The 27,848-nt window shown below is 43.7% G+C and overlaps 3 protein-coding genes across 3 annotated transcripts; 2 read left to right on the plus strand and 1 right to left on the minus strand.

Annotated features, from left to right (window-relative positions):
* Nucleotides 1–95: 95 nt before the first annotated feature.
* On the minus strand, nt 96–2,002 carry LOC135483370 (phosphopantothenoylcysteine decarboxylase-like). The gene is made up of 5 exons (XM_064764217.1): nt 1,846–2,002; nt 1,487–1,582; nt 1,141–1,269; nt 740–908; nt 96–528 (listed from the first exon to the last, which is right to left on the minus strand). The coding sequence occupies exons 1-5, from the start codon at nt 1,942–1,944 to the stop codon at nt 437–439; spliced, it is 585 nt and encodes a 194-aa protein (XP_064620287.1). The 5' UTR covers nt 1,945–2,002; the 3' UTR covers nt 96–436.
* A 198-nt stretch (nt 2,003–2,200) lies between these two features.
* LOC135483371 (NBAS subunit of NRZ tethering complex-like) lies at nt 2,201–18,095 on the plus strand. Its single transcript, XM_064764218.1, has 39 exons — nt 2,201–2,318; nt 2,510–2,579; nt 2,793–2,916; nt 3,213–3,438; nt 3,687–3,784; nt 3,952–4,246; nt 4,457–4,525; nt 4,678–4,867; nt 5,052–5,101; nt 5,293–5,618; nt 5,733–5,802; nt 6,094–6,219; nt 6,397–6,689; nt 6,827–7,010; nt 7,114–7,250; nt 7,510–7,668; nt 7,905–8,034; nt 8,228–8,362; nt 8,508–8,681; nt 8,882–9,139; nt 9,405–9,566; nt 9,725–9,957; nt 10,170–10,282; nt 10,505–10,680; nt 10,985–11,106; nt 11,936–12,023; nt 12,257–12,562; nt 12,762–13,333; nt 13,600–13,710; nt 13,907–14,145; nt 14,406–14,524; nt 14,701–14,799; nt 15,112–15,314; nt 15,442–15,604; nt 15,742–15,986; nt 16,117–16,455; nt 16,632–16,755; nt 16,989–17,117; nt 17,318–18,095. Exons 1-39 carry the CDS (start codon nt 2,220–2,222, stop codon nt 17,606–17,608), a joined length of 7,047 nt encoding a protein of 2,348 aa, XP_064620288.1. The 5' UTR covers nt 2,201–2,219; the 3' UTR covers nt 17,609–18,095.
* Nucleotides 18,096–20,451: 2,356 nt separating this feature from the next.
* Nucleotides 20,452–25,069, plus strand: LOC135483372 (monocarboxylate transporter 12-like). Its single transcript, XM_064764219.1, has 8 exons — nt 20,452–20,524; nt 20,663–20,737; nt 21,587–21,653; nt 22,436–22,642; nt 22,940–23,086; nt 23,387–24,172; nt 24,353–24,498; nt 24,747–25,069. Exons 2-8 carry the CDS (start codon nt 20,735–20,737, stop codon nt 24,783–24,785), a joined length of 1,395 nt encoding a protein of 464 aa, XP_064620289.1. The 5' UTR covers nt 20,452–20,524; nt 20,663–20,734; the 3' UTR covers nt 24,786–25,069.
* The last annotated feature ends 2,779 nt before the right edge of the window (nt 25,070–27,848 follow it).

The raw sequence follows: 27,848 nt of genomic DNA on the forward strand, positions 1-27,848 counted from the left end.
ATGTCAAGTTCTCTTTGTACGAGTTCCTTCGCATGGACGATTTGAAGGGTGAGCAGGATCCATGAACAGAAGACCAAGAACAACAGACTATCCTTTACAAAATTTATTTGAGGTTTCAGTCTGAAGACATATTTGACTCCTCCCATAAGTTAAGCACAGCGGGTCACAGTCTTGTGATCAGCCTTGAACTGATCTTACCACTAAAAACATGCTTGCATTAAGTAAATGATTGCACAAGAAATGCCCCAGACTAATACAGAGAAATGCACAGAATTGCTTGGATCAAACCTACACCTCTACTTTTGAAATGGAAGCACTCGATTTTGGAAGGCACATAGCTTTCATAGCAAGTCCCAATAGAGCACCAATGTTCTAAGAGCACCAGCTAACAATGCAGCTACAGAGGTAGAACCTTATCTAAGTGACGGGACAATTCTCAGGAAGTCTTTGTTTCTTGTTCTCGTATTTCCTTCAGGGCTCCTTTGATGCACTCAACGATTGAAGACACCTCGGCCATACCACCAAATCCTGCAAGACAATCATTGGAAGTGATTGAAGTATGGTGTATGTATTTCAATACCACATTTCTCACTGTATAACTGCTAGTGTCCTCATGAAAAAATGATATCAAAGTTGAGCACGTTTGTTGTTTAGGAAAAACAGCTTTACTTGCAACTGAATGTCAACTTGTCTCCTCTGAGTTTAGCATAAATGTAATAGACCAGTCAGCAGTCCCTACCTTTATCTCCACAGGCAAGCTTCTTTAATATACAAGGAATCTCTTTGTAGCCAAAGCTCTTCAACTTCAGCACTTGCTCTCCTGTTATTGGATGATTCCACATATGAGTGTTCATGGCAGGAGCAAAATATAATGGCTTCTTCACATCCCATGCTCGTACAACACAAGTCTGAAATACAAGGAAATGAGAACAGGACCATGCAGTGGCAAAATATACTGATAATATTGGCTGAAGATGAACTAACAGTCAGTATTTTTAGCAGATGGTGGAGCAATGTATAAATCTTGCTGGTATAACTTGTAAGTGTGATTCTTAGACAAAGACAGCAGATGCTCTTCAGTTGTCTCATGGCTTTAGACACACACCCTAATAAGAAAAGATCATCTTGCTTCCAACTTACCAGCAGATTATCACAGATTCCTGTGGCGATTTTAGCCATTGTGTTTGCACCAAGTGGAGCTATGACTAGGATGTCAGCCCATCTCCTCAACTCAATGTGAATAACTGGATCGTTCATTTTCTGCCAGCTCTGAAATGGACAAACAGATTGGAACATTATTATTCATTTCATCGATTCCAATGGACATTCTATAGGGCCTATATCCTATTCAGTCATTGGTTTCTTGACTGTCTTAAAATTCCAGCAAGTCAATAAAGAATATTTTTAGGTTTGTAGTATTGGTCGACCCTGGCTCTAAGTTACTGGTCTAAGTTCAAGGAGCAGGAGCAGGAAATTAACAACCTACCCTCCACTCATCCGCATCATCCCAAACTGTGATCGGAAGATCCTCCACCTTGAAAAAGTGTTTCGAATTTTGCGTAGGCAGAAGCTGAATCTCAATCTGAAAGAAGTGAATGAAGAAAAAGATCTGTTGAGTGGATAAGGAAGGATAAAGCGCCCAAAGTCCTATCACCACATTGAGTGCTTCAATTCACATGACACACCACACAGGCCCTTTGTCTGTGGGCAACGGGGTGTCAAGTTGTAAAGATTGTGGCCGATTAACGCTGCGTTAAAAGCTTGAAAGGAGATAGGCCTTGCTAATTTTAGTTTTAACCAAATCAACGGTCCAGTTGCTTCAAAATCAAAGAAATCAGTTCTTACATCATCATCTGCTATGTTTTTGAGGCCTAGAATTATTTCTGGGATATATTTTGATGCTACACTGCCAGTGCAGCCAATCAAAATGTGCTTTTTCTCCATTTCTTGACAGTAAAGATGGAAAATGTATTAAAAATGGCAAAACTGAGAGAATTGAGGGGTTCCCCCGGGATTCCCAAATACTCTCGAGCAATCACTGAACGATTTCATAAGATTATACATAACTGAACCAATTAAATTATATCAAAAAGATACAGTCATAGTAATACTTCAATATTATTATTACTATGCCCTAATATTAAATTAGTATTATATGACTCTTTTGTTATCTCAGTTTTATATCTGACCTGTTAGAGAGTAGTCGACGAAGTGCCAACATGGCGGACGGCGAAATGAAAAGTCGGATTTTGCCAGATGAAAATATACTCTATGACCTCTCTGTGCCAGCGGAATGGCAACAGGAGTGTGAGAATGCGGTCAGTTGAAAACAAAAATACTGCCTGATGCAAAAGTATAGTAGCAATTGTGTGGTAAAGCCGTGTAAGCTGCCCAAATCGTGCAAAACTGAAAAAGGCACCCTTATTTCGACAGGTCCCCAACTCGAATTACTTTTAATTTTCATGCAGTGGAAGTGAAAACACCTACTGCATGTGTCATTTTCTTTCAGAATCGTCATGAAAAGGCCAAGGAGAGGTCTCAAGTCTCAATTGTTGGAAGATTTCAGTCTACTTCCCAATGTAAGTTCAGAGAAAGTAAGAATACCTGACATGTTTTAGAGCAGACAGCAGGGGCAGGGCCAGACATCCCCATACCTTAGACAGTAAAGACAGTTCAGGAACTTCGGCTTTGTGTTGTAGACAGAGCAATGCTATACCATCTGGTAATGACACATCACTCTGATTATCATCTGCAGTTCATTCTATTTTGAACAAATTTCTGTTTTGTTGCAGATGTTTTGTGGACCTTTCTTCGAAGTATTGGTTTCCCCCTGAGAACAGCAAGTCCGTGTGCATTACCTCCAGATCTTGTCCGACTTGTCACTTGTCAACTTCACTGGCAGATTGCTGTAGGAAAGTAAGTTGACTGAAGAAAACCCAGATTCCTTCAAACCCAAAGTCTGACAATGCCAGGTGTCATTGAAAACCTGTTTCAACTCATAAAGTTATTATGTCACAAGCAAAGTTTGAAACATCAATTAAAACGAAGCTGGTAAATATCGTCAATTCCTTGTGCAGTCTTGAAATCACCTAATTAGCCTACTTGCTTCATCATCTACAAAAAGTACAAGGAGCATGTTTAGCTGTAAGAAATCACTCCTTGTTGAAAGTATAGTTGGTTATTCCATCGTTATGTTATTTTCTATATTCCAGTGATGGCAAAGATGTTGCCATACTCCAGGATCAGACAGTTGAGATTAGGTCAACGAGAGATGAATTCAGCACAGTTCATGGGCGGTGTGCAGTTTCGAGGGACGCCCGCCCACAGTGGAGGAAAATTGTCTGGAGTTTGGATAGTACCATGTTGGCTTGTTCAGACAGTTATGGGAACGTTGATGTATTTGATGTGGTGGGAACCAAGTTGTGTACGATACCTAGTGTAAGTAGTAAAGAAGTGTTATGCCAGCTTGTGACCAAAGAAAGTGTCTCCAAAAACAGTGCACTCAAATATCTGTGAATGGTAACTGACATATCCAAAATTAATGTTCAAGACGAAGGTTTGACTCACTATGACATCCTTGTTGACTCAATATCCAATGACTATGAATCTCTAGCTCAAGAAGTTGACTGCAATATCTAAACTCATCAACCAGTTTTACTAATAACCTGTTTTCCGTTGACCTTCAGGCGACCTCCAACAACCCAAACCATCCCATTGATCTCAGTAGAGCAATCGCTGGACTCGTCTTCACAACTTACAAACCTCCGACAGAAGATGATATTTGGTAAGTCACATTCTCTGAATGATTGGAGGGTTGGTAATGTGGCCTTGCTGTTACAGACTTGACTGGGAACCGGATGGTTTGTGGTCAACGTCATCACTACCTTCTGCATGTGACCTGGGATAATGCACCATATTCTTATTCAGTTGTGTTGTTATTTTACTTATTAGGAAAATTCAGCTGCTTGTGATCAATTATCAAGGTGCACTTGGCAGTTATCTGATCAGTCGAGACAGTGGTTATAGGAAAGAGCATAGCTTCTACTTCACCTCGCAGTACCCCAGTGGCCTTAGCTGTGTGGAATATGATCACCAACACAACCTGATACTGGTAGGAGGCACTGGGAGGTCAGTCACAGATGAGGGCACATCTGCTGCCACACAACAAGGCATCACTGCTTGGAGGTCCATCTCCATTTCTCCTTACTACAAGATGATTACTGATTATGAAGAGGACAAAGCCAAAGTGAGTGCAGTTTATCTCAGCCTTTACTTGTGATTTGCCTCAAATTTCATTGAAACGGTTCATGAATTCTAGTGGCAAACCTCAGATGATCTACCCTAAGGATTCTATAGTCCACAGCCACAAAATAGTAGGAGCTAACTTGTCTTCAAATTCAACATGAAAGGACATCAGTCATTTAAAATAGGACCTGATTCATATTTTTCATTACAGATGCAAAGAAGTCGCAGTTTTTTGGCCAAGCTTGCTGCAATGAAGCCAAGATGGTCCAGAGAGCAGCCAGTAAGTTTAATCTCCCTGATTTCTGTACCTGCTCCTTTGAACGATTATACTAACAATGATCTCTGGAATCTACAATGTGGCTTTGGAAATTCTCATTGATCCTGGAGTGAAGTTGAAGCATCTTGATGATTTCTCCCCATATACTTTTGCAGGATGGCATCTTCAAGATGTGTATTTCTCCTGATTGTAACCTCCTGGTATCAATCCACCATTCAGGCAAGCTGTCACTGTGGGAGATGCCCTCCCTGAGGTTGAGGCAAGCATGGACTGAGGCTGATCAGCCTGGCCTCGACGAGATTAATCCTGCTATTGTTGAGAATCCAAGGAGAAAGATTGCGAGGGGTAAGTTCTTGTCTCTAGTGTGTGTGCTTTGTGGGAAACAATCACCTGGCCCTGCCCTTATCTGTACTGTGGAAAGGAGTCTACTCTACTGGCACAGTTGTGTTCATGAAAGCAACTTGTGGATGTACAAGTAAGAAATGATTACCAATTGACACATTTTTCAACTTGGTCTCTTTACTTTCAGAGTACACCACTTCTCCAAGTGTCATTGACGTGAACTGGTGGTCTGACTTGGTGAGTATATATATGCATTTATGTAAAACCATATCTCGTAATCAGAGAATGCAAGAGCGCGTAGTGGAGTTCAAAATCTCCTTCAACACTTGTGTGAGAAGCAAACGTTATGATGGAATGCCATGAGAAGTAGATGTTATCGTGGGTGTGGTTAACGTTCTCTGAGACTAATGGTTTTGTGTTCATTTCAGGCGCTGATTCTTGCGCGTTGTTCTGGGTCCGTGACGGTGTCATCCGTCAATGAATTAAGGAATCTTCTTGGCAAGTCTCCAGAATGGTTTGAACCATCACCGTTTGTGTCAACTGCTCATGACGGAGGTTTCCTCGGTCTAGAGTGCGAGTGCAAGTATTCCAGCTTGAAGCGTCACCTGGTGGTCAGCGATGATGATGAGGAAGACAGCGATGATGAGGATGTTGATGACATCACGTACTTCCAGCGGACGACGTACTACATGAAGCATGTCCTGTATTACGTGACGGACAGTGAGAGATTCAGACCACCCAGGAAGAAGCCAAAGTAAGACTTCTTTCCAATGCTTACTTCATGATCTTCAGTTTCCTGCCATATTCAAAGAAGACTTCAGCCCCTTTGTTTTTCATCTTCTTTAAAGTTAGAGTTACTCTTTTTCAGAGTTGTACACAGGACGTATCGTCTAATCTCTCTTAAGTCGACCACCCCAGAGGAACTCTATGCCAAAAGGGTAAGCAACTGATGTCACCTTGATGAGATGAATTAATATCTGTTAGTAATCACTTCAAATCTATTCGATCATACTACTTGAACTCAATGGACTTTGACCTATATTTCAACTTCATATCTCTAAGGACAGATGATGTTCTTAAAAGAGTGGTTCTACTACATATACAATGTGAAGGTTCTACACCAGCAAGTTAGAAATCAGGTTGTTGTTTAATAAACGGGTATTGGATTAATCCTTGGATGTATACCATTCTGGATGCATTCTAAGATCCCCATTCTGTCCTTTTTTTAGCTTGACAATGAAGAATATGGTGAAGCGTTGGCACTTGCTCAGGCTTACGGTCTTGACTGTGATCTCGTGTATCAGAGACAGTGGAGGAACACACCTGTATCTGTCGCTTCTATCCAGGACTATTTGGTGAGTATATTGCAGACTCTGCTTTGTGAGATGGTGCAGTCTTTTCAGTTGGTCGCTTGCCTTGCAAACAAAGCAAAACTCTCCCTTGGATTCTCCAAAATATCTAGTTTTGCACTCTCTTACTGATTGTCACAAGGTAGGTTGAAGTTTCTGTCACTTTTTTCCCTTTCTTTCCAGAGCAAGATTGTGAAGCGATCATGGGTGCTGCATGAATGCCTTGAGAGAGTTCCAGAGAGCATAGAAGCCATGCGAGAGCTGCTCCAGTATGGGCTGCGCGGCACTGATCTGGAGGCATTGATAGCTATAGGAAAAGGAGAAGACAGAGGGAGGTTTATTCTCTGTGATAATGAAGACTACTTGTCCCTTGAAGAAGAGTTTGATGGCTTTGACCTTGAGGCTCATGAGGAGAGGGTGAAGGAGGCAGAGAGACAGCGCAGAGCAGAATTGACAAAACAGGTCAACTTTAAAATGTAAGTTACCAAACTCGAGATCTCTACAAGCTAAACTTGAATTACCCCCCAATTTCAATCTACAAGTACATGTAGACTAGCCAAACCTCGTTTTGACATCCAAATGACCTCTTACTTCATTGTGCTCCATATTGCAGGCTTAACCTTGAGCAAAGAGAACTGTGTCGCGCTCGCACCAAGCTGCTGCAGTATCTCGACAGGCTGGCCACTTATGAGATGATTCTTGGCGGTGCCCATGTCGCTGAGGAACACTTTGACCACAAGGTCTATGAAAAATTTCGCGCGCAGAATATCCTGGAGGCTACAGTGGACTTTGCCAGGGTAGGTATTTGTCGCAGATTTCCTCATGACGTTTGGTGTCTTTGCCTCAGATTTGCCCTCAGCCTTGAGTTCCCTAATTTTCCTTTCACCCTGTTCTCTCCAGGCTTGCGACTACCGAGCAGTGGATCATCTCCTCACCTACCATGCTGAAGACCTCGTCCCTCACAGGTTGGCGATCATCTCCAATTTCCCTGAGACGATGTCGCCAGCGGACTATCGGGATCTCTTACCTGAAGCAGGGTGAGTAAAAAGAATCATTGTACAAAAAGAAAGCCATTGTACTAACTTTAGTTGATGCTTAACCTTGTATTTTATCTCCTGTCCAAGGTTTATCTGATTTGAATGGTTCTTTGACTCAGTTTAACATTGCTCATCTCTAATTGCTTCTGGTACGTTCTTAGGTTTTGATACATTTTCAGTTAGTATCTCATTGAAATGAAAATGAGAAAAAAAGTGATGCTTTCAGTCTCATCCTATTAATACCCTTGGTCTTTTTCAGTATGCGTATTGATGACCCTGAAGTGTTACCCTGGCAGTGTGACTTGTGGAGAGAGAAGGACTGGTGTGAGGGTGATATATGTAGGGCGGCCATTGATCCAACACCTATTGATCTTGGTGCTGGTCTCTATGAAGATAACACAGACTACCTCCAATTTAAGTAAGTGACCAGGTTGTGTTCCTGTTATGAGAAGCTTGACTGCTGTCAGCCTTTTACTAATAGTTGGCCTAATGTGATCCTTATACCAAGTAGTTCAAACTTCAAAGACCACAGTGCTACAGGCTGCTCAAACTTGATGATGCCTTGTCCAAGCCAAGCTGCTTCAATCGTAAGTAACTCGGAGTTTGATATGTCTGACGTAGCTCTAATCTCTACTTTCATTTACCTCTTTGTAGGACTGCCTCTATTTCTAAGAGTTTATTGACCGAGTGGTACATCCATCGAGCCTGTGAGATTGAGAGGCTTTCGCGACTTGTTGATTACTCCCTTGAGCTCATCAAGTTTGGAATGGAAAGAGGGGTGGAGGTAGGTTCTCGACTGATTGTCACATTGAGGGAAAGTGTTTACATGGCTGAGTTCAATAAAAAAGTACTTTCTGGTTGTGAAAGTGGACATACACACTTTGAAGGAAATATTGGAAACAACTTCTTGCTGAACCTAAACTATCAAAACCCCTATGTTGGAAATGTTTTCCATTACTTTCTCTGTTCTATTCCAGGGTCTTGAAGCTCTCCATGATGACCTTGTGACCCTAGAAACATTGGTTTATGAAGGTCATGCCGAGGACAAGTGGACACTGAACAAGTTCCAAAAGCTCTCGAGCATTGAGAAGCTGTGTCTTCTTATGTCCAAGGTTTGTAGAGTGTCCTAGCATCATCACCCAGATCCAGAGGTATCTTGCCTCTACCTCTGCAAGGTTTCATGTTGACACCTGCCCCACTGGCCAACACAGCCCCTCTGTCAATATTCTGGCTTCAGTTGTACTATCTTCCTTTCAGTCGAGTGATGAAATGTTTGAGAAGAACATGCATCGTTGGTTGGTGCCATTCTTGGAGCGATGTGACCGCCTGAATCCTGGCAGTGGCTCAGACCTGATGAGGAGTTACCTGGTTGATCTGGCTATCACGGATCTCACCCTCTGTTGCAAGGTGTTTGAGAACTCGAGATCACATGTGAGTTTGATATATTACCAAATGATGATAGATTTCTGCAGTTTACAGTTGTAGATTTTGACGTTTTGCTCCAGCTGATTTCTACTGTTATCAGTTTGTACTTGCAATTAAGATCCAGATGATTGTTTTGAAGAGTTGTGTCTTTGCCTCTGATCAGTTGTCTTTACCTCCTAACTTCATTTATACATTGTGTGTTGCAGCAAAGGCAGCCTGTCATCAAGAACGAGTATGAGCTGATGTCAATAGCCCTGGAAGGTGTCTATGCCTGTGAAAGGGATGACCAGCTTGCCTTGTCTACAGCAATCCTCGAATGTCTACCACAGCGGAAGAAAGAACATTCTGGGGATATCATCAAACTACACAACCTGGTCGATGAGCTTGAAAGACACCTCCACGCTGCCTCGATCCTACAGAAACATGGACTTCCCAAGACTCTGGCTTATATCAGAGACACCCAGGTGAGTCTCGTGGATTTAAAAATAAACGTTTCTTTCATTTTGTCTAAGTGCTCATACACGAGCAGAGAACTGTCTGGAAGCTAACAAGAAACTACTTTTGTGACAAAGTTCGCAAGTTTTCTGGCTATGAAGATGCTTTTCCTGCTTCACAGGTTCTAGGCCTTGTCTAGTCTGTCTGGTAATATCCCATAACCTGCCCAGGTCCTTTCAACCCATGCTTCTTTCCTGCTGTGGATCCTGGTCTTCACATGTTTTATGTTTCCAGAGAGACTTTGAAGAGACCAAGAACCTGTTTACCAAGTTGTCACGGTTCGCGGGAAGACGGGTGCCGCATCCAAACGAACTGCAATGGAAGACTCTGCTCCATGATATGCTGGACCTGTGTACAGGGTTGATGAAGTCAATGCAACCAAAGCTAGTCTATGAGGTAAATATTTCCATACAGTGCAAGGTATATGTAGAAAATGATTGGAAAAGTTACCAAATGTCACAGCCAAACAGACACATTACAAGTACAGTCACGGATCAGTACCAGCTTGGCTGTTTCCAAGACAGCATCATTACATCTTTTCTTTTCCACTTCAGATTTTCACCGAGAGTCTCCTGTGCTCCAGCAACCTTAACAGTATCAAACTTGCCAGTGAAATGATGGAGTGTGGCAGCAATGAGGCTCACAGCAGCACTGGGTCAGGCCTACCGAGTGTCCTACTCCAACCGAAAGTCGAGTACAGGAGAGCCTTTGAACTGGCACTGAATGCAGCGAGGGAATACTTCAACTCATCTGCAAACCTCATTGATCCATGCATGCATTTAGCCAAGTAGGTCACAAAGTTTATATTCGCTGAGGTGCATATTGTTATTATTAGTAGTTGAGCTGTATAGGGCATTGCCAGGGGTCAGTGCCTCTGTAAGTAAGGTTTTGAAGTCTCTGAGTTTTAACCAGGCGATGTCGGAAAGGACAACATATTTCAATCATAAATTCTTGAAACAAACTAATAGGTATGTTCTACTTTGGTTTGGTTTTTCTTAGATCGTGCCTTCTGCTGATCAAAGATAAAAACGTTGAAATCCAGCAAGAACTTGACCTCATCGATTCTCTCGGCCTATTGAACGAGTTTGGAATGAACATACTTCCACTTCAAGGTAAATACGACAGCTTCAGCCTTCCAGAGTAGAGCAGGTGTGTGCTGCTATCACAGTGGTTCATGTGAGCAAGTTGTATTCCATCTTCATGAACAACTGATAGCTTTCAACTTAAAAGCAATTGGCTTCCTTAGTCTCTTTTCATTGAATGCAAATGCAAACCCATGTCTGTCGGACCCTAAATCTGCTCTATTCCTAAACACGATCTGTTTCTTATTACAGTGCGTCTCAACAAGGACAGGCTTGACTTGGTGCGCCAGGCGCTCAACTCAAAATCCACGAACTACATTCATGCGGAGAAGCTACTAACCCTTGGTCACCTGCTGCGGGTGGGTGGTGAGGATCTGATGGATGAGGAGGGGAAGGTATTGAAACTGGTGGCTCAGGCTGCATTAAAGGTAAGATGATCTCCCTTGTACCCTTATCAATCACATAGGCATTCATCCTCACTTGGCTGGTGTATGAGAGTGCGATTCAGAAGCATTTTGCAGAGACACTGAGCTAGGCATTCATCCTCACTTGGCTATTGTAGGATAGTGCGATTCAGAAGCATTTTGCAGAGACACTGAGCCACCCCAGTTTTGTGAGTCACATAAGGACAGTCAATTGAGTCTACATGTTTGGTGTTACAAGTTTAGTCGTAGCATACAACTTGTTTAATATTCTGATGTAGTGTCACTAATTGGGTTGTTTCTGCTGCAGGCCAAGGATTTCAGGATTGCCCACAGTACTTGTATCAAGTTGATGGCATCAGGATATGGGCCAGTATGGACAGAATGTGAAAAACTGGCTGAGACGAATGAATTTCATGATATTCAAGCAAAGTAAGTGTTTTAGCATGTTTGGTTGTAACGTGTTGTCTGCATGCATGTCATGTTTGATCACTGTAACAAACGGTTTTTGTATGCGGTGAAGTTTCCCGATCCTGCATTTGGCAATGTTTCTGATCTACTAGGGTCCGAATGGTTTCCTCTCTAATTACCATTACAAGGCCCCCGAAGGATGAAAAAGTTTAAGTCCAAAAAGTTTTTTCACTTGTTTTTTTTTCTGCTCAAAATGAAGAAACATCATCAGTCCCAAAATAATTTTGGCCTTGAAAATTTTTGTTCTTCATTTTTATTTTGCATGAGTCATTTTTTTAGTTTTGCTGTGTCTCCTTCAATCTTTGGCCTTCTCTGGATAGCAGACGACTAGCTCTGGAAGCAAGGTAGACTTGTGTATCATAGCTGTCTCGTTTAGGGGCCCTCAAGACCACCATCTTCTGCTTAATCCTAATGCCTTCATCATGTTCAGTTTCCCTCCAAGTGTGACCGTATTTCTGCATGTACATGTACTGTATCCATTATTTTCTTTCCCTATACGATATCCCTTTTCAAATGTTGCACCACATCGTTTTTGAAGTGTTCCAGCTGTACATTGCTACAAAGTGAAACTGATAACTATGTTCTAATGTTTCCTTTTAAAACTGCAAGAACTTGTTTTCAATGAGTCTTCAAATGCAATATGCAAATTGATGTTTATGTTCAAAGGCCTTGGTCAAGATTTGCTGAAGTGTGAAACCTTGACTTGTTTTACTGACGATCATATACAAACAAATGTTGGATAAGACGGGCATTACAACTTCAGGAATCAGCACAATGTTCTCTGTTTCAGAGTGAAGTTGTTGTCCTTTGCTGTGACCCACTGCACACCTGATATGATTGAACCAATCTTGAGGGCAAAATGTCTACTTGAGACTCAGGTGAGTGCTGCATCAGTTTCAGTTCTCTTAGAAATATCTGAAAGTAGATGGGGGGGGGCTGCTACTCCAGCTGGAAGTGGCTTGATGAGACAACAACAGTGCAGTATTGATTTGGTTTGAGATATCAGGCCTCCTTGAATGTATTGAACACCATTCAAGCCTTCCCATGTATTGTACACAATTCTAGCTTTCGCAAGTTTAAAATATACCATTCCCTTCACTCCTCTCTCCAGATCATCTTCGAGAAGGTCAACACAATAATGGAACCAGAACAAAACTCACGCCTCAGTCCATTCTCTGCACGTGGCGCCCTCGAACAGACAAAAGAGATCCTAACATCGACCAAGCAGACGACACGCCATGTGCTGTCGACAGTCAGCGATAAGTCTTGGTGGAAGAATACGTTAAAGACGCTCCACCCGATGAGACAACAGAGTGAGATGTTGATTGATGAAAGAGATGATGGGAACCAGGCGATGGAGATACAGGGATGTCATCCATTTTATGCAGGCATCATGGAGGGAGCTTATCTTGACAAGGTAGGGGTACATGGCAATGTGACTTTACTAATTAACATTTTGAAAGTCAAAATGATGAAAGGTTCATGAGAATTGACAACTTCAGAATGTATTACCAGGCCTATCACTTTGTGGAATTGAATGGTAGTTGGTAGAAGACATGTATTGATACTCGTTTTCATTGCATCTATATGTTCACCAGTTGCTCTGTTTATTACAGAGTCAAGCAAGATATGACAAATCTACCAGCATGGTACGTGAGGATAACCTGCATGAGCTGTTGTTCCGTACAGCCAAGCTGGAGGAGACCCTGACTGAAGGAGGCACTCAGCAACATGCCACTGAAGTGCTCATACAGTTGGCTCAAGATTCCATCAGCCGAGACACTACTTTAGGTCTGGCGTATTTGTTGACTCTGAATAAGATGACCGATGCTGAAGGTTGTTTGGACAGCCTACCAAGGACTGGTCCTACTCTTGAACTAGCTGCCTACTACTATGCCCTACAAGTGTACAACATCTTGCAGCCGTACAACGAACCTCGCTGGAACTCCCTCTACACCCAACCTCCAGCCAAGGTCATCCAGGGCGTCATCAAACTGGTCACCAGGAACAAGAAGGATGAATGGTCACCGGACGTCAAGGAGCTGATACCTAATCTGTTGAAGTATCATGATCTGTTGAGCGACTTCACTCAGGCTCAGATACTCCAGGGACTTGGCAGGGGGGTGAATGTTGGCCGATTTACTAAGGATCATGAGTACAAGAGGGAAACCATCCTCGGCTTGGCCATGTAAGGCTTTCTTCAGTATCATCATCCATGTCAACACAGTATAACTTGGTTCATCGCAGAGCAAAGTACAGCTGTTCCTTTGAATGATTCAAAGAGGTCAGTTGAGAGATTGGTGAAAGATTTGAACTTCTCCCAAAATGAAGGTGAATGTCCCAAACTGATCAATAGTTCAACTTGCATGTAGACATTGCTCTCATTAGAGATTCAGTACACAAATTACATTGTGCCAACGACAACATTGATGAAATATTTCCCCTCTATTTCAGGACGCTTGATGCCCATGTACTTAAGATAGCCAAGACCCTGGCTGAGAAGTATGACCTACCACTGTGGGAGCTCTACGTTACTCATCTTGAGTTTCTCTTCTCAGATAGTGGGTAAGTTGTTTGGCCATGTGCTCAGATGGCAGCTTGTTCTGGCTGTGACTAGAAACAATCTTTCTCATGGTGGTGCAGCCCTGGTTATGATGTTGGCTTGATTTTTCTACTTTCTAAGCCAATCTTACCCCTGGTGTGCAATTTTGTGTGAACTCAATGCCAATCCTTTATGAATACAGTGGTGGTTTCTTTACAGCCTTGCGACAGACGAACTTGAGAATCGTGTTAACGGCATGAACGTGCTTGCCTTACTCAAGCAGAATGCTGACCAGTTCCGTGTGCGCATGAAGACTTACATCTACCCGACGATCGAAGGCACTGACTACGACCGCTTGATCTATTACTACACACTACTGGATGGATGCGAGGGCAAGGAGAAACTCTCGGCTGACACTCACATCAAGTTGCTCAAGAAGATCAAGGCCATTATACCGAGTGAGTAAATGTGATGATCCCATTATCGAATGAAAATTGTTAGCTGCAGGTTTTCAAAACCAAAACTATTCACTGTGAAACTTGATTGGTTTGACTACTATTATCTCATCATATCACCATCTTGAGTAGACTTCAGAATGGAGCTAGTAAAATGAATGGTCTGTCAAGTCTGGAGGTCCAGAATCTGGTGTGGATATTGCTGGCAGTATTGTGATAGTTGGGTTGTCCACATTCACTCATTGTGGCCTGTCTGTTTATAGATATCGACTACAAGAAGTTAACAGATGTTGAGCATGATTCCCTGGATCTGATTCAGCCTCATCTGACTGCGAGTAACGTGCAGGGCATTGCCAAGCTTGCCCCAAAGATACCAGATAAGGTGAGTAAGGGTCGGTTACTAGTCTGATCAAATCTGTCACATTTTGTCCTTGTAGCTTGAGGTCAAAAGGTCTGAAAAACTTTTGACTGTAAAAACCTTAATGGAATATGAGTTCTATGAAGAAGAGATTCCTTTGTCAACTGTCTTGAACCTTTTCTTGTCATTGTATCTTGCAGGGTGATGGTTTCCTCAATATGAGTGGTATCTTTGCTCTCTGGGCTCAGCATGTCTTCTGGCAGGGTGACCAGGCCAGTAAGAAACAACCAGAATCATTGGTAAACATCTCTTTGAAATCATTGCATGGACGTGCAGATTACCTTTGTTCAAAGTTCTCTCTGTCATTTGTATCTGTTGGATGTTACAGATTGACTCTGGGTGCGTTAATGACACCCTGCACCAATGGAAAAGTCTCGAGCGATTACACTCCCAAACAGTGGGATTTACATAAATCAATAGTCTGGGGTAAAAAAAAGGCAGACGTATCTGAAGCTCAACATTTTAAATGTAAACAGGCTGGCCTTTATGCAAATCCATGCATTCATTGTACTATATGTCATTGTTACTTCAATGAACATCAACTATTTCAGGGTGAATGGATGCATCGCTATGAATTGAGTGCAGAATTCTTACAAAAGCTCATCCCGGTGGATGCCATTCGCTTCATTGATGGCATCACATTCGCCGAGGCATCATCCAAGCTGTCTGTTGAGTGTCGGGCGGAGATCGTGAAGAGAGTGTTGAAATATTCTCGCCAACAGGGTAGCAAGAAAAAGAAGCAGGATGACTCAAAGTGAGTGGCTCATTCTAATTTACTTACATTGTATTATGAATATTCTGCAAGTGCTCTTCAGTATAAAATATGCCATATTCTTTCGTATCTGACTCGGACTGGAATCGGCTGATTCGTCTTCTTTCAGCCTTACTGTCACTTGGGAGATGGCCAGTCAGCACTTCCAGCAGTCTAGTGTCCATCTTGAGAGACTGAAGCAGGAGACGTACCTGGCCATGGTGGCATCTGATGATGAAAAGGTCAGGAGCTATGCTGGCGAGTTTGACCAGTCAAGGTCACTTCCAGAAAAGGTAAGCGGGATTTTCATGCTTTTTGGAAAGTAGTGTGTGCACACAATGCATACATGTACTCTTCCTGTGGTTGATATGTGTTGACAGTGGTCGAAGTTGTGAAGACACGAATCCAAATCTTTTTTTGCATTTTTCAGCTTGAGTCTCTGTTGATTCGTATGATCCTCGATGGCCAGACCACTGAGATGATCGAGGACCTGCTAGAGTTTGCTCCGCTGGAACGATGGACGCCTGCCACGGCAGTCAAAGAGGCTGTGCAGCACATCGTCGACCAGCTCCGGGATCACGGTGGGCAGAACGTCAGCAGCATTCTACGAGAGAAGACTCCCCTGGAGGGGTTGAAGAACTTGGTGGATGCTGTCCGTGACCATCAGGAAAATGAGTGAGTGTTCTATTGGTTAGAAGTATGCTCTTCAGCATATACCCTTGCGTTATGGCTATAAGCATCGGCTGTAAGGTTTTTAGTTTTCTTTTCCATGACGAAAGATTTCAATATCAACGTTATATTCCAGAGGTGAACTGGTTAGCCAAGATGATGTGTTGTTATTGGTGCGGCCATTTGTCTCAGACAGTACGATTGCCATTCAGCCGAGGCTGGACATCCTACAGATCCTGGAACAGGCATTTGAACTCTCGGATGAGGACCTGGTCCTTCTCATCCTATACCGGACAGAAGCCATCGTTGAGACGACTTGGAAGGATCGGCAAGTGACTGCAGATGACATTGTGTCAGATGGGAAGAGAGAGGGATTGTTCCTGAGTCTTCTTGAGTCCAGTTGTGACATGAACCAGTTGCTGGCCCTGAGGAATCTGCTTCAAGTTTGGCCACCCCTCCAAGCTGCTCAAGCCAGGTAGGTTCAAATTCAAGACAATCGTGGCTAATGCTAGATTGAAAGTACCGTTGTCAATTGATGGAATGTTCTGTGAAGATGTCAACTGCAAAGAGCCTATAGTGCATGACCTCCTTAGGGTATTATGTCGTAAACACTTGCTTGTCTCCATGGTGTCTGTACTCTGCTCATTTCAGCCCCCCTCAGTTACATCCATGGTGCAAGCTCTTCCATCTGATGGTCACCAAGGATCCAGAGAGAGGTTCTTCCCATGTTGTTGATTCACTCAAACAGTTCAAAGTGTCACCAATGTCTAGTCAGGTAGGCTCTGTTCCCAAGACTAGAAGTTAACCGAGGGTACACGTAAGGAGACCTGAGGATCAACCTGGGGATCTCCTTCTGTCATAGAGATATACTAGGTCAGTTAAAGTTCTTACCAGAAGTGGCTTTGTTGATGTCCACACCAAATGAGTTGGGCTGTGCGATGTGTCTATCAAATACATCTGTTTCCTTGGTACCTTTCACGCTTCTCATGAATGATGTTCTTTCTCCAGCATATCAAGTTCTTGTTTGAAGTGATGCTGAGCCAGGGGCAGCCTGTGCCAGCGGTGAAGTCTATCTTGATTGCCAGAGATGATGACCTGTATGAGACTGCCATCAACGAGCTACAGTCACATACAAAGGTAAGACATTTAAGCAGAATGCCTCCACCTTTCTCGAGAAATCTTCTTCAGTCAGGCACTCAAATAGATTCTCATGATTACCTGTCAATTATTGCTCCGTATTTGTTTACAACTTGACACTTATTGACAGAAAGCGCCGGTGCGTGTGCCAATGTTTTGTCCAGTAACATGTGATACAGTGGTATTTCGTATTCTTCCAGGCATATAACGATAGCGAGATGTTAAAACTGCTTCTTCAGTGCCATCTAGCATCTAAGATTGTTACAACCCACTATTATCCACCATTAATAGAGTACTTGCTGTCACATCAACCACCAGATGAGGAGTCACAGGCCTATGCTGATATTGAAGATATTGCCCACGAGTTGGCGGAGAGTGGATTCGATACGGAGGCGGGATCATTACTATTACAACACCGAGGTACCCATCCTGCGCTCCGGACTTTTGATGCTGCGCTTGGACTATTATCAAAATGGTTTAAGAAGGATTGAAATGACATTGCTATTGTGGTCTGTGGAATGGAGTTATCTCCCAAGACGCTTGGTTAAGAGTAAAACTTTCCTTGTGGTTGTCACCTGGAAATCTGTTACGAACGAGAGCCTCAAGATAAGTCCCCTCTATAGAGGAGCTATCTGTAATTGCCTCAAGACACTTGGAATACATGTATGCTCAATTCATATTTGAAAGTGCTTCTCGTGGCTTAAATGTGCTATAAACGTTACAAGAGGTGAAGGTGCTGTGAAAATTGAATCAATTATTTGACTTTGTGTAATTTATTTTGATTAATGAACCAACTTATTTTTGGGGATAGGGCCAGAGGAATGGGTTTGTGTGACCCAGGTGATGAGTGGATTCATAAACTATCGGGTTGGAATATAGATTTGAAAAATGCCACAATTCAAACCATGTGAGAGCACAACAGTATGTGTAATGATATGATGATATGATTCCTTGTTCGATTGTGCAATAAAATATACTACTACTGCTACTACTGCTATGACTTGAGCCACTTTGTTCCGTATCCTTTCTGGAGTGCTTAAAAGACTTGAAAAACGGTCTCGACATGTTTGTCACAAAGTCATGAAAAAGAGTCCTTGTCTGGCTGTACTGGTATCATCTTTGATGGACACATTGTCAAAAACGGTCTCTTCCAGCTGGCTGTGACAAGTCCTTGAAATTTGCCCTGGCTGTGATATGTCCTCAAAACTTGTCTGCTTTCGCCAGACACAATGTGAAAAGTGGTGTCTCCCTGGCTGTGACAAGTCCTTAATACTGGCCTGCTGTTGACCTGACACAATGTGGAGAAGAGTCTTCCCCTGGCTGTGACAAGTCCTAAATACTGGCCTGCTGTTGACCTGACACAATGTGGGGAACAGCCTTCCCCTGGCTGTGACAAGTCCTAAATACTGGCCTGCTGTTGACCTGACACGCTGTGGGGAACAGCCTACCCCTGGCTGTGACAAGTCCTAAATACCGGCCTGCTGTTGACCTGACACGCTGTGGGGAACAGCCTACCCCTGGCTGTGACAAGTCCTAAATACTGGCCTGCTGTTGACCTGACACGCTGTGGGGAACAGCCTACCCCTGGCTGTGACAAGTCCTAAATACTGACCTGCTGTTGACCTGACACGCTGTGGAGAACAGCCTACCCCTGGCTGTGACAAGTCCTAAATACTGGCCTGCTGTTGACCTGACACGCTGTGGGGAACAGCCTACCCCTGGCTGTGACAAGTCCTAAATACTGGCCTGCTGTTGACCTGACACGCTGTGGGGAACAGCCTACCCCTGGCTGTGACAAGTCCTAAATACTGGCCTGCTGTTGACCTGACACGCTGTGGGGAACAGCCTACCCCTGGCTGTGACAAGTCCTAAATACTGGCCTGCTGTTGACCTGACACGCTGTGGAGAACAGCCTACCCCTGGCTGTGACAAGTCCTAAATACTGGCCTGCTGTTGACCTGACACGCTGTGGAGAAGAGTCTTCCCCTGGCTATGACAAGTCCTAAATACTGGCCTGCTGTTGACCTGACACGCTGTGGAGAAGAGTCTTCCCCTGGCTGTGACAAGTCCTAAATACTGGCCTGCTGTTGACCTGACACGCTGTGGAGAAGAGTCTTCCCCTGGCTATGACAAGTCCTAAATACTGGCCTGCTGTTGACCTGACACGCTGTGGGGAACAGCCTACCCCTGGCTGTGACAAGTCCTAAATACCGGCCTGCTGTTGACCTGACACGCTGTGGGGAACAGCCTACCCCTGGCTATGACAAGTCCTAAATACTGGCCTGCTGTTGACCTGACACGCTGTGGGGAACAGCCTACCCCTGGCTGTGACAAGTCCTAAATACTGGCCTGCTGTTGACCTGACACGCTGTGGGGAACAGCCTACCCCTGGCTATGACAAGTCCTAAATACTGGCCTGCTGTTGACCTGACACGCTGTGGAGAACAGCCTACCCCTGGCTATGACAAGTCCTAAATACTGACCTGCTGTTGACCTGACACGCTGTGGAGAACAGCCTACCCCTGGCTGTGACAAGTCCTCAAACCTGGTCTACTCTTGGTTAGACTCCCTGGGCAGCCCATCGCGTCATTCTAATTTGGTCTCCTTATATAGGGTGAGGGACGAGGCCAGTCCGGAGTGTACTCTTGGTCCGACAGAAAGTGAAAAGCGGTGTCTCCCTAGCTATGAAAAGTCCACAAAACTGGTCTGCTTTCGGCCTGACACACTTTGAAAAGCGATGTCTCACTGGCTGTGACCTCCAAAAGCTTGTCTCCTCTTAGCCAGAAACGTCGAAAACAGCGTCTGCCTGGCTATGACAAGTCCTCAGAACTTGCCTGCTCTCAGCGAGACACGATGTGGAGAATATTCTCCCTCGCTGTGACAAATCCTCAAATAATGGTCTGCTTTCGGCCAGACACACTGTAAAAAGTGGTGTCTCCCCTGGCTGTGACAAGTCCTCAAAAAGGTCGCTGTCGGCCGGACTCAAGGTGGAAAGTGGTCTTTCCCTGGCTGTGACAAGTTCTCAAAACTGATTGGCTCTTCGTCGACCTCAGTGTGAAAACCGGCTGTGACTGTAGATTCATGCACCTGATTATGGTCCTGTATAAACTATCAAGAGAACGCCATCTTCAGGGCATTTCATCACTCCGTTTTTTCATTCCGTTAGGACACGTCTTGATGACATGCTCAAGCGTCAAAAGGATGCTTTGATAATGGGCATGGGCTAAATATCAATGGCTTTGTCTCGGCAACCCGAGTGTTCCATGCACGAGTGACTTTTTGGAACATCTTCAATGTGTTCATAAAAGAATAACCCGACCATAGCAAACGGCATATGGTGATTGTGACCATGAGACCGACTTGTAAGTTGGTCTCATTGTCTCAATCACCGTTTGAAAAGCTTAAAGGTAGGAGTTCCCATCTGCCCGAACACACATAACTTGACACATTTTAGCGTGCCTTAGGCCTAATCCTGCGGACTATAAGGGGACTGGTACCTTAAAGTTTAATATAATCCATACCACAATGAATATTGATCATCTCAGCGGAAAAGACACTAACACAACCTCAGCACGACCAGGACCATCACATCGGACACAGGCCTATCGCGGTACTAGATGGTAAGTCATTTGACTATGTCCTTAGTCTATTCCGGACAATTTAATCCCATCAAACGGTGAACTTCGTGTACTTCTTCTCCTACTGCGTTTACGCTGAGCCCAAGCGGGTTTTTCTATCAAATGCATGTACGTCACACCCGGTCATGCAGCTTTTCTGTCGTTCGTTTCTGCCCGGGAGTTTAAAATTCGCTCTCTGATGGAATCATTCTCGGACGTAATACACCTTCAGGACCTGGAAGCGCTTTTTCTTGTCACTGCGGTTAGGTGCCAGTTGAGTTTATTGACCAGAGAATGTCCCTGACAAGGACAAAGGTACACCTACCGATTATGTTGAAAACTGAGTGCGTCTTTGTCGGTGACAGCGTCCCCGACAGTCTATTCGTCTGTTGGTTTGAGGCATGTCTTTATATCTCCCAATATGGATGTATTATTTGGCTCTGCAGAACCTGAGATGATAATCAATGGTGTGGCAATATCACAATTAACATGTCCTTCCTCGAGATCAGCCGGACAATTCAAATACCCGTTCCCGCAATGCTTAGTCACATCCAAGAATAGTCGCGCTGAGACTACCCTGACTTGAACTCAACCAATCATCTGTCTGTTAAAACAAGTGGCCAAATCAATGCGATAATTTGGCACAGTTTAAATGATGGTGATGTGTTTTGGTGGCAATCACCGGATCCGGAATCCCTCAACGAGGCTTATCACGTAGCGATTATGACGTATACATGTCGTGTAATTGGTTGTTACAACACGGATGAACCTACTGACAGTAATGATCACGATTCTTCATGTACATGCTATCGTGTAACTGGTTTATGTAAAGTATATCATGTGTCGCTTTAGGAGGACCGAAGACAAGAAACCGTGATGGAGGAAGAAGAAAGCCGTGCTGCTTCAGTCTTTGGCATCAGTGAGTATGTCTCAGTGTATGACAGTGGAAACAACAATGTCTCTTCGGGGTTCGAACCCCAGACCTTCCATTTGCGAGGCGATCACCCTCCCGGCTGATTGAGCTTACGGTAAAACTCGCTTCAGCCTGCATTGGGCTTTGTAGTGGGAACAACATGCATGATAAGCATATCAACCCATCCTTCCAAAAGTTCACTCAAATTTGTTATTTTATTGCTCGATCTTACAATAAGACAATGCAATATAAAAAATACACATACACAGCACAGGACAATACATATAAAAAAACTAGTGAAATTGGAAATGGGTTAGGACGATAATAAACAGAGTGTAGGCTTCTGGAATGATGATATGATTATATGACAATAATAATGAGAATGATAGTCAGGTGAGAATCGATTTGTCCTAGTATTGGTATCAGGTTTTTTTCTTTTATTGAGACATGTTGTAAAAAAATTGATAACATATTTACAGATTTCAGTATCATCGTGGTTGTATGACATGAGGAAAGATAACTTTTGTTCACTATCAAAAGCCTGGAAAGATGTGAAGGGATCTAGTGTCGAAATGTAACTGGTAACCTTAAAAACACAGTCTCGTCTTTTAGGCGTTTTGACAATGGATTCTTCCTGGTACAGATAAAGTCTACATTTTACACAGAATATTAGGCACAACTATAAAGACACCCCACCCCGGACCATCGTTTGTGCTTACTTTCAACTTTTTGAAACGGAATAGTCTCTTTTATCTCACGAAGCGCAAACGATTATTTGTGCATTTCAGATGACGATGATGCAGACGAGGACGCCAGCATCGAGACGGCCCGGTCTTGGGTCGTGATGGTGTCAGCCTTCCTCGTACAGGCCATCCTCATCGCCAGCACATACCTCCCAAGCAGTTACTACATCATCTTCCACGAAGAGTACGAAACGGGCCTGGGCATGGTCTCCTGGATTGGAGCTATGAACTCATCATTGTTTTTATTCATTGGTAAGTGGCTGTCTTTGAGCTCTTTGGTATTGGTTGCCAATATTGAAAAGGAGCGCAAAGGTATGGCGTTCCACTAAGAATCAATCGAATGCCATCTGAGGCTTCTGCATACATTAGTTTCATTTGACATGTTTGAGTATATCGTTCTTGTCGAGACTTGCCCACATGATACTGTAAGACGGGTTGGATTCCTGTGCGATTCTCTCTGAGATTTGGTCATGTCATTATGCTTTGCCCGGTGAACATCACAACAACACCACATCCTTCCTTAACGCGATGATTGCCCGTTTCTTCCAGGGCCTTTGAGCAGTACCCTGTGTGAGTGGTTTGGTTCCCGCATGGTCCTCATCACGGGAGCCCTCGTCGCCTCCATGGGAATGCTCATATCTGGGTTTGCCGCTCGCAGCGTCCCCGTCCTTATTGTCACCATGGGAGTCATACCAGGTAGGAAGCACATATTTACCAAAAGCTGAGGATGGATCCAATTGGCCAGTAACCCATGCAACTGGGGCCCAATCGCAGTGGCACACAAGATACGCTTACAAGACCCAAAACTGAAGAAATACTATAGTTCTGACAGTAAATAGTATGTCTTCAAACTTTGCTGTTTCTGGATTTTACGGCCGCGAGGTAATGCCTGCGAATGTGATATGTTTTTTATGGCATCCGTTATTGACCTACTGGCCTGCGTCTCACTGCCATCTGCCTTTGCAATGACTCTCGCTCTCTTTCTTACCCTTCCAGGTCTCGGTATAGGCCTCGCCTTTACCCCATCCGTCATCATAGTCGGCTACTACTTCGACAAGCACCGGATACTCGCTACAGGCTTTGCCATGTCGGGTATAAGCGCGGGAATCTTTTTCTATCCGCCAATAGCTCAATGGCTGATCGAGATAGTTGGTTGGAGGTCATCTCTTGTCATCATGGCTGGATTCCCTCTACAGGCGATCTACCTTGCCATGCTGATGAAGCCGGTCAAAGCCAAGGTGATGGCCAAACTCATGAGGAGAGAACGAAAACAGAAGGGCTACGTGACGCAGGCGAATCAAAAAGACATCCGTGCTCATATAGAAATATTACAAAAGAAGAAGTTCTTGGTGCTATTACTCGTGTATCTGTTGGTGACGTTTGGGATCTCGGCAGTATTCTATCACATGATCGCATTCGCCCAGACTCAAGGGTTTAAGGGGCAAGAAGCTAGCATGCTGTTCTCAACCATAGGGATAGCGAACCTCGGCGGCAGGTTGTTCTACTCCGCCATCGGGCAACATCCCAAGGTTCCAGTCAATTGGGCGCACTTCGTCTCGTTCGTCATCGCTGGACTAGTCACGCCCATGTGTGCCCTCATCCAGGGATCCTACGCGGGCTTCATCATCTTCGCCATCATTTTCGGTTTCTTTGTGGCCCCTCATGGGGTCTACATGCCGGATCTTGCCGAACAGTTTCTCGGACTCTACCATTTTGGGATTGGATTTGGTTATATTGCCATGATGGCGGGGGTCGGGACATTAGCAGGTCCACCAGCTGCAGGTAGGTTCACCAACGCGATCTGAGCGTTAACCACTAATGCTACCCGGCGTTATCATATCGAAGATTACCACATGTGCCTGATAAACCTTTGATGTAAGAGCAAACATACCATGTATAGTCGAATCTATAGTTATTTCCCAAGCCTTTCACTGACAGCCTCTCCTTTCTGTTTCTTTGCAGGCTTTATATACGACAGCACAGGGTCATACCGGTGGACCTTCGTGACAGGAGGTGTCTCCATCCTCCTCGGAATGGTCGCCTTTGCCGCCATCGCCATCCGCTGCAATGACCTGCCGTGCCGCGCGCGGGAAAAGCCCAATGAAATGGTAACGTGATACTGTCAACCGACAAATTTCGAGTTCTTTTCTCGAGTTCTTATCATTAAAGCGGGCATGCAGCTCTGGAAATGACATATATACCTGTGGAAGTTCAGAATATGACACATGTTAAATGCTTCTAGAAAATTGTTGATTCTAGTCAGGTTATATTCAAAGATAATCTGGCATCTCTCCGAACATGACCGCGCATTTCGTTGACCTAAATGTATCTTACAATTCTTCCCTTGTCGTTGCAGGAATGTGAGACGATCGACAGGCCAGCAGCAAAACCTTGAGATTACATCTTAAGCCACCATTAGAGATAAGTCGGGATAAAATCACGGTTAGTAGTTCGCCGGGATCAAGCTGCTCCTATCTCTTGTTTATCGTCGGGTGTTTGGCTCGTAGGCCTACTGTCGTCTGTCTGGACGTGTCGTCTCTGAAGACGAATGTTGATGTTAGATGAGGGAATGATGAACTTTATTAGTGGAAATAAACATATTGACGTATCTGCTAAAGCCTCTGCAAGCAGCTTCATTCACCTATGGTATGATGATTAAACTTCGACAAGATGTATGAAGTCACTTTTTCTTGTTACTTTGACTGACACACATACGAGATAACTCTTTCCTGTAGAATGGCAGTGATACACCGTAAATGACAAAATTCGTACAGTAATTCATTAACCAAAAAAGCTCGCAGAACTTTGCCACCAGATAGAGCATTTCCATGTATGAGGGGTCAACATTGCTATGTCTGTGTTCCAAGATTTCATAGTACGTCCAGATAACAGTTCGAGGAATGTTGAAGACGATGTAAAACAATGAAACAAGGAACAGATTCACTAGGACACTGCCAGACTTGTCATCTTTGTGTACGGCAGATACAGCCTTACTCTTCTCCTGGGATTGAAGCAACCCGATAATGATTATCAGATTGAAAATCAGAATGAGAAGACACGGGATGATGACGTAGCGAAGACTGTCAATAATGAAGTCGACGGTTACATTTTTATAATAGCAATACAGAAAATCCGAACCTGCCGCGCCAAAGTAATTGTCAAAGAAAATGGCGACATGTATATTAGTAACAATGCTGACTATAAAACTGGCGGCGATGATGCACTTCCGGTTCTTGCTGGAAAGCAAAGCGCGTTTGAAAGGAAACCAAACAAATATGGCTCTCTCTATCGTGAAGCTGGCTAAACAAAGCGAAGAAAATGTGCCGCTGGTGTAAAAGCAAAACTTGAACAACTTGCACGTTACACTTAATGTACCATAAAGATTGAACGAGGTATTTCCAATAACATACGGCATACCGTAACGCAGCCAGTCTGGCATGGCAAGGAATAGTAGAACGGCTGTGTCGGCAATGGTGATGCATGTGAAATATTGGACAGTTGGGTCACTGCCGTGATTGGCCCGGAAGAAAACTACCATTGTCAACGTGTTGCCCATCGCCCCAACGATGATGATCACCAGGATGGCATATCCATGAAGATATCCAAGGATATCCACCACTGAAGGGGAACCAGAATATCCTGTACTAACGCTGGACATCTAGACGGTGATCAAGCTTAGCCAATGAGCAGATGTATCATCTGGTTCAGTTGGAGCAGACTCTTTCAAATGAATTTATTTGAAAGACCGTGGTTCGAAAAAGGAACAGAAACACAAAAATGTATTGGGCTTCTTAGATCATGTCGAAACGCAGATCCATATGTAAATGTTGATAGCTCTGTTGGTGGAAGTTGTACACTCATTGTGAGATGCATACAGTCGGCGAGTCAGAAGAAGACAAGGAGTATTACATCATGTGTATACGTAGGTTGAGGGCGCCTGTACAAAAAGCCCTTTGCCTATGACATGCAAAAGGCCTATACGAAACAGACCACCAAAACCGACTATAGCGTGCGTCTACACAGTATGTAAAGTTCATAACATGCAAATATACACTTGTAAAGTTAAATACAATTGTGATGTGTTGAGCACGTGACATAGTTCCGGTGACAATATGAGCATGTTGTTTGGAGAAACATTAAATGTAATTTGACTTGTTCATGCAGCTTTATGAGCTATAATCGTCATATTAATTCTGTCCATTGCTATTTCACTCGTGTCCTTGTAACTAGAAATAGAAATGCAGTATAAAGCCAGGAAGACATTGTGTTATAAAATGGAAATAAAGACATGTAATGTACACAATGTTGAAATCACTTTCTCTGCGGTTTATCTCAAGTATGTTTGTGTCCGAGAGTATATGTAATATGCAGGGTTCCAACCGATTTTAACATGCCTAGCGAGTGAAAAACGGCAAAATCGGCTGCTCCAAATTCAAAATTATAAATTTTCATGATTTCCGCGCCCTCCGCACCCCGTTTCCAACTCTAAAACAGTTGATTTAGGCACCGACCAGCATATCACATATACTCTACACCCCCACAAAAAACCTTAACACTAGTTTTCTAAAAACACCTAACTAATAAAGGGTTAAAATCAACTACTCACGCAAAAACGTTAATCCCCCGAGTCACTCCAAACGATATCCAACAATTCTAACATTTCCATGTTACACACACATAAAATACCCGTTGGATATCGTTTGGGGTTAACGTTTTCGCGTAGTTGATTTTAACCCTTTATTAGTTAGGTTTTTTAGAAAATTTGTGTTAAGGAACTTTAGTGGGTTTTTTTGGGGGGGGGGGGGGGGTGTAGAGTATATGTAATATGCTGGTCGGTGCCTAAATCAACAGTTTTAGAGTTGGAAATGAGGTAAGGAGGGCTTGGAAATCATGAAAATTTAAGATTTTGAATTTGGAGCAGCCGATTTTGCCGTTTTTCACTCGAGTCGCTAGGCCAGTTAAAATCGGTTGGAACCCTGCATATTACATATACTTCCGAGTGTTCAAGCCTTGCGGGCTCATACACTGGGTTTGGCAATATGGAACCTCACCACCACCACTGTCAACAACACGCAGGGTTATTGCCCTGTGTGGCCAAGTTCCTGACTGGCGGGCTCGACCCACCATTCCTCGTCACTGGGTTTGGCAATATAGAATCTCACTACCACCACTGTCAACAACACGAATATAAGAAAAATGTTTAAAAACATCACACATATCTCCAGCCGCATCTTTGACAAATTATCTCCAACTGCAAAGGGATATCAATAAAGCAATGGAGCTTTTTGAAAACGTGACTTCTGCTTTGCTGCTAGAGGATCTTAACGGTAACTTGAGAGCCATACGTTTCTTATAATGATATGCGAAGAAAAACAGCGCAGAACTTTTTTCACAAGATGTTTAGTTTTCCTTTGTTGTCAATCTGGTTCTGATAGGAAATAAATCCAACACACACTTG

Source organism: Lineus longissimus, chromosome 2 (genome assembly GCF_910592395.1).
Source record: "Lineus longissimus chromosome 2, tnLinLong1.2, whole genome shotgun sequence".
NCBI classification, from domain to species: Eukaryota; Metazoa; Nemertea; class Pilidiophora; order Heteronemertea; family Lineidae; genus Lineus; species Lineus longissimus.

Coding starts and splice junctions, on each gene's coding strand:
- LOC135483370 (XM_064764217.1), bottom strand. CDS start 1,944: ATGGAGAAAAAGCACATTTTGATTGGCTGCACTGGCAGTGTAGCATCA. Junction 1,270..1,486: donor ATGATGCGGATGAGTGGAGG/GTAGGTTGTTAA, acceptor TGTCCATTTCAG/AGCTGGCAGAAAATGAACGA. Junction 529..739: donor GCTTGCCTGTGGAGATAAAG/GTAGGGACTGCT, acceptor ATTGTCTTGCAG/GATTTGGTGGTATGGCCGAG.
- LOC135483371 (XM_064764218.1), top strand. CDS start 2,220: ATGGCGGACGGCGAAATGAAAAGTCGGATTTTGCCAGATGAAAATATA. Junction 3,439..3,686: donor AGTTGTGTACGATACCTAGT/GTAAGTAGTAAA, acceptor GTTGACCTTCAG/GCGACCTCCAACAACCCAAA. Junction 6,220..6,396: donor CTTCTATCCAGGACTATTTG/GTGAGTATATTG, acceptor CTTTCTTTCCAG/AGCAAGATTGTGAAGCGATC.
- LOC135483372 (XM_064764219.1), top strand. Junction 21,654..22,435: donor TGCTTCAGTCTTTGGCATCA/GTGAGTATGTCT, acceptor TGTGCATTTCAG/ATGACGATGATGCAGACGAG. Junction 22,643..22,939: donor ATCATTGTTTTTATTCATTG/GTAAGTGGCTGT, acceptor CGTTTCTTCCAG/GGCCTTTGAGCAGTACCCTG.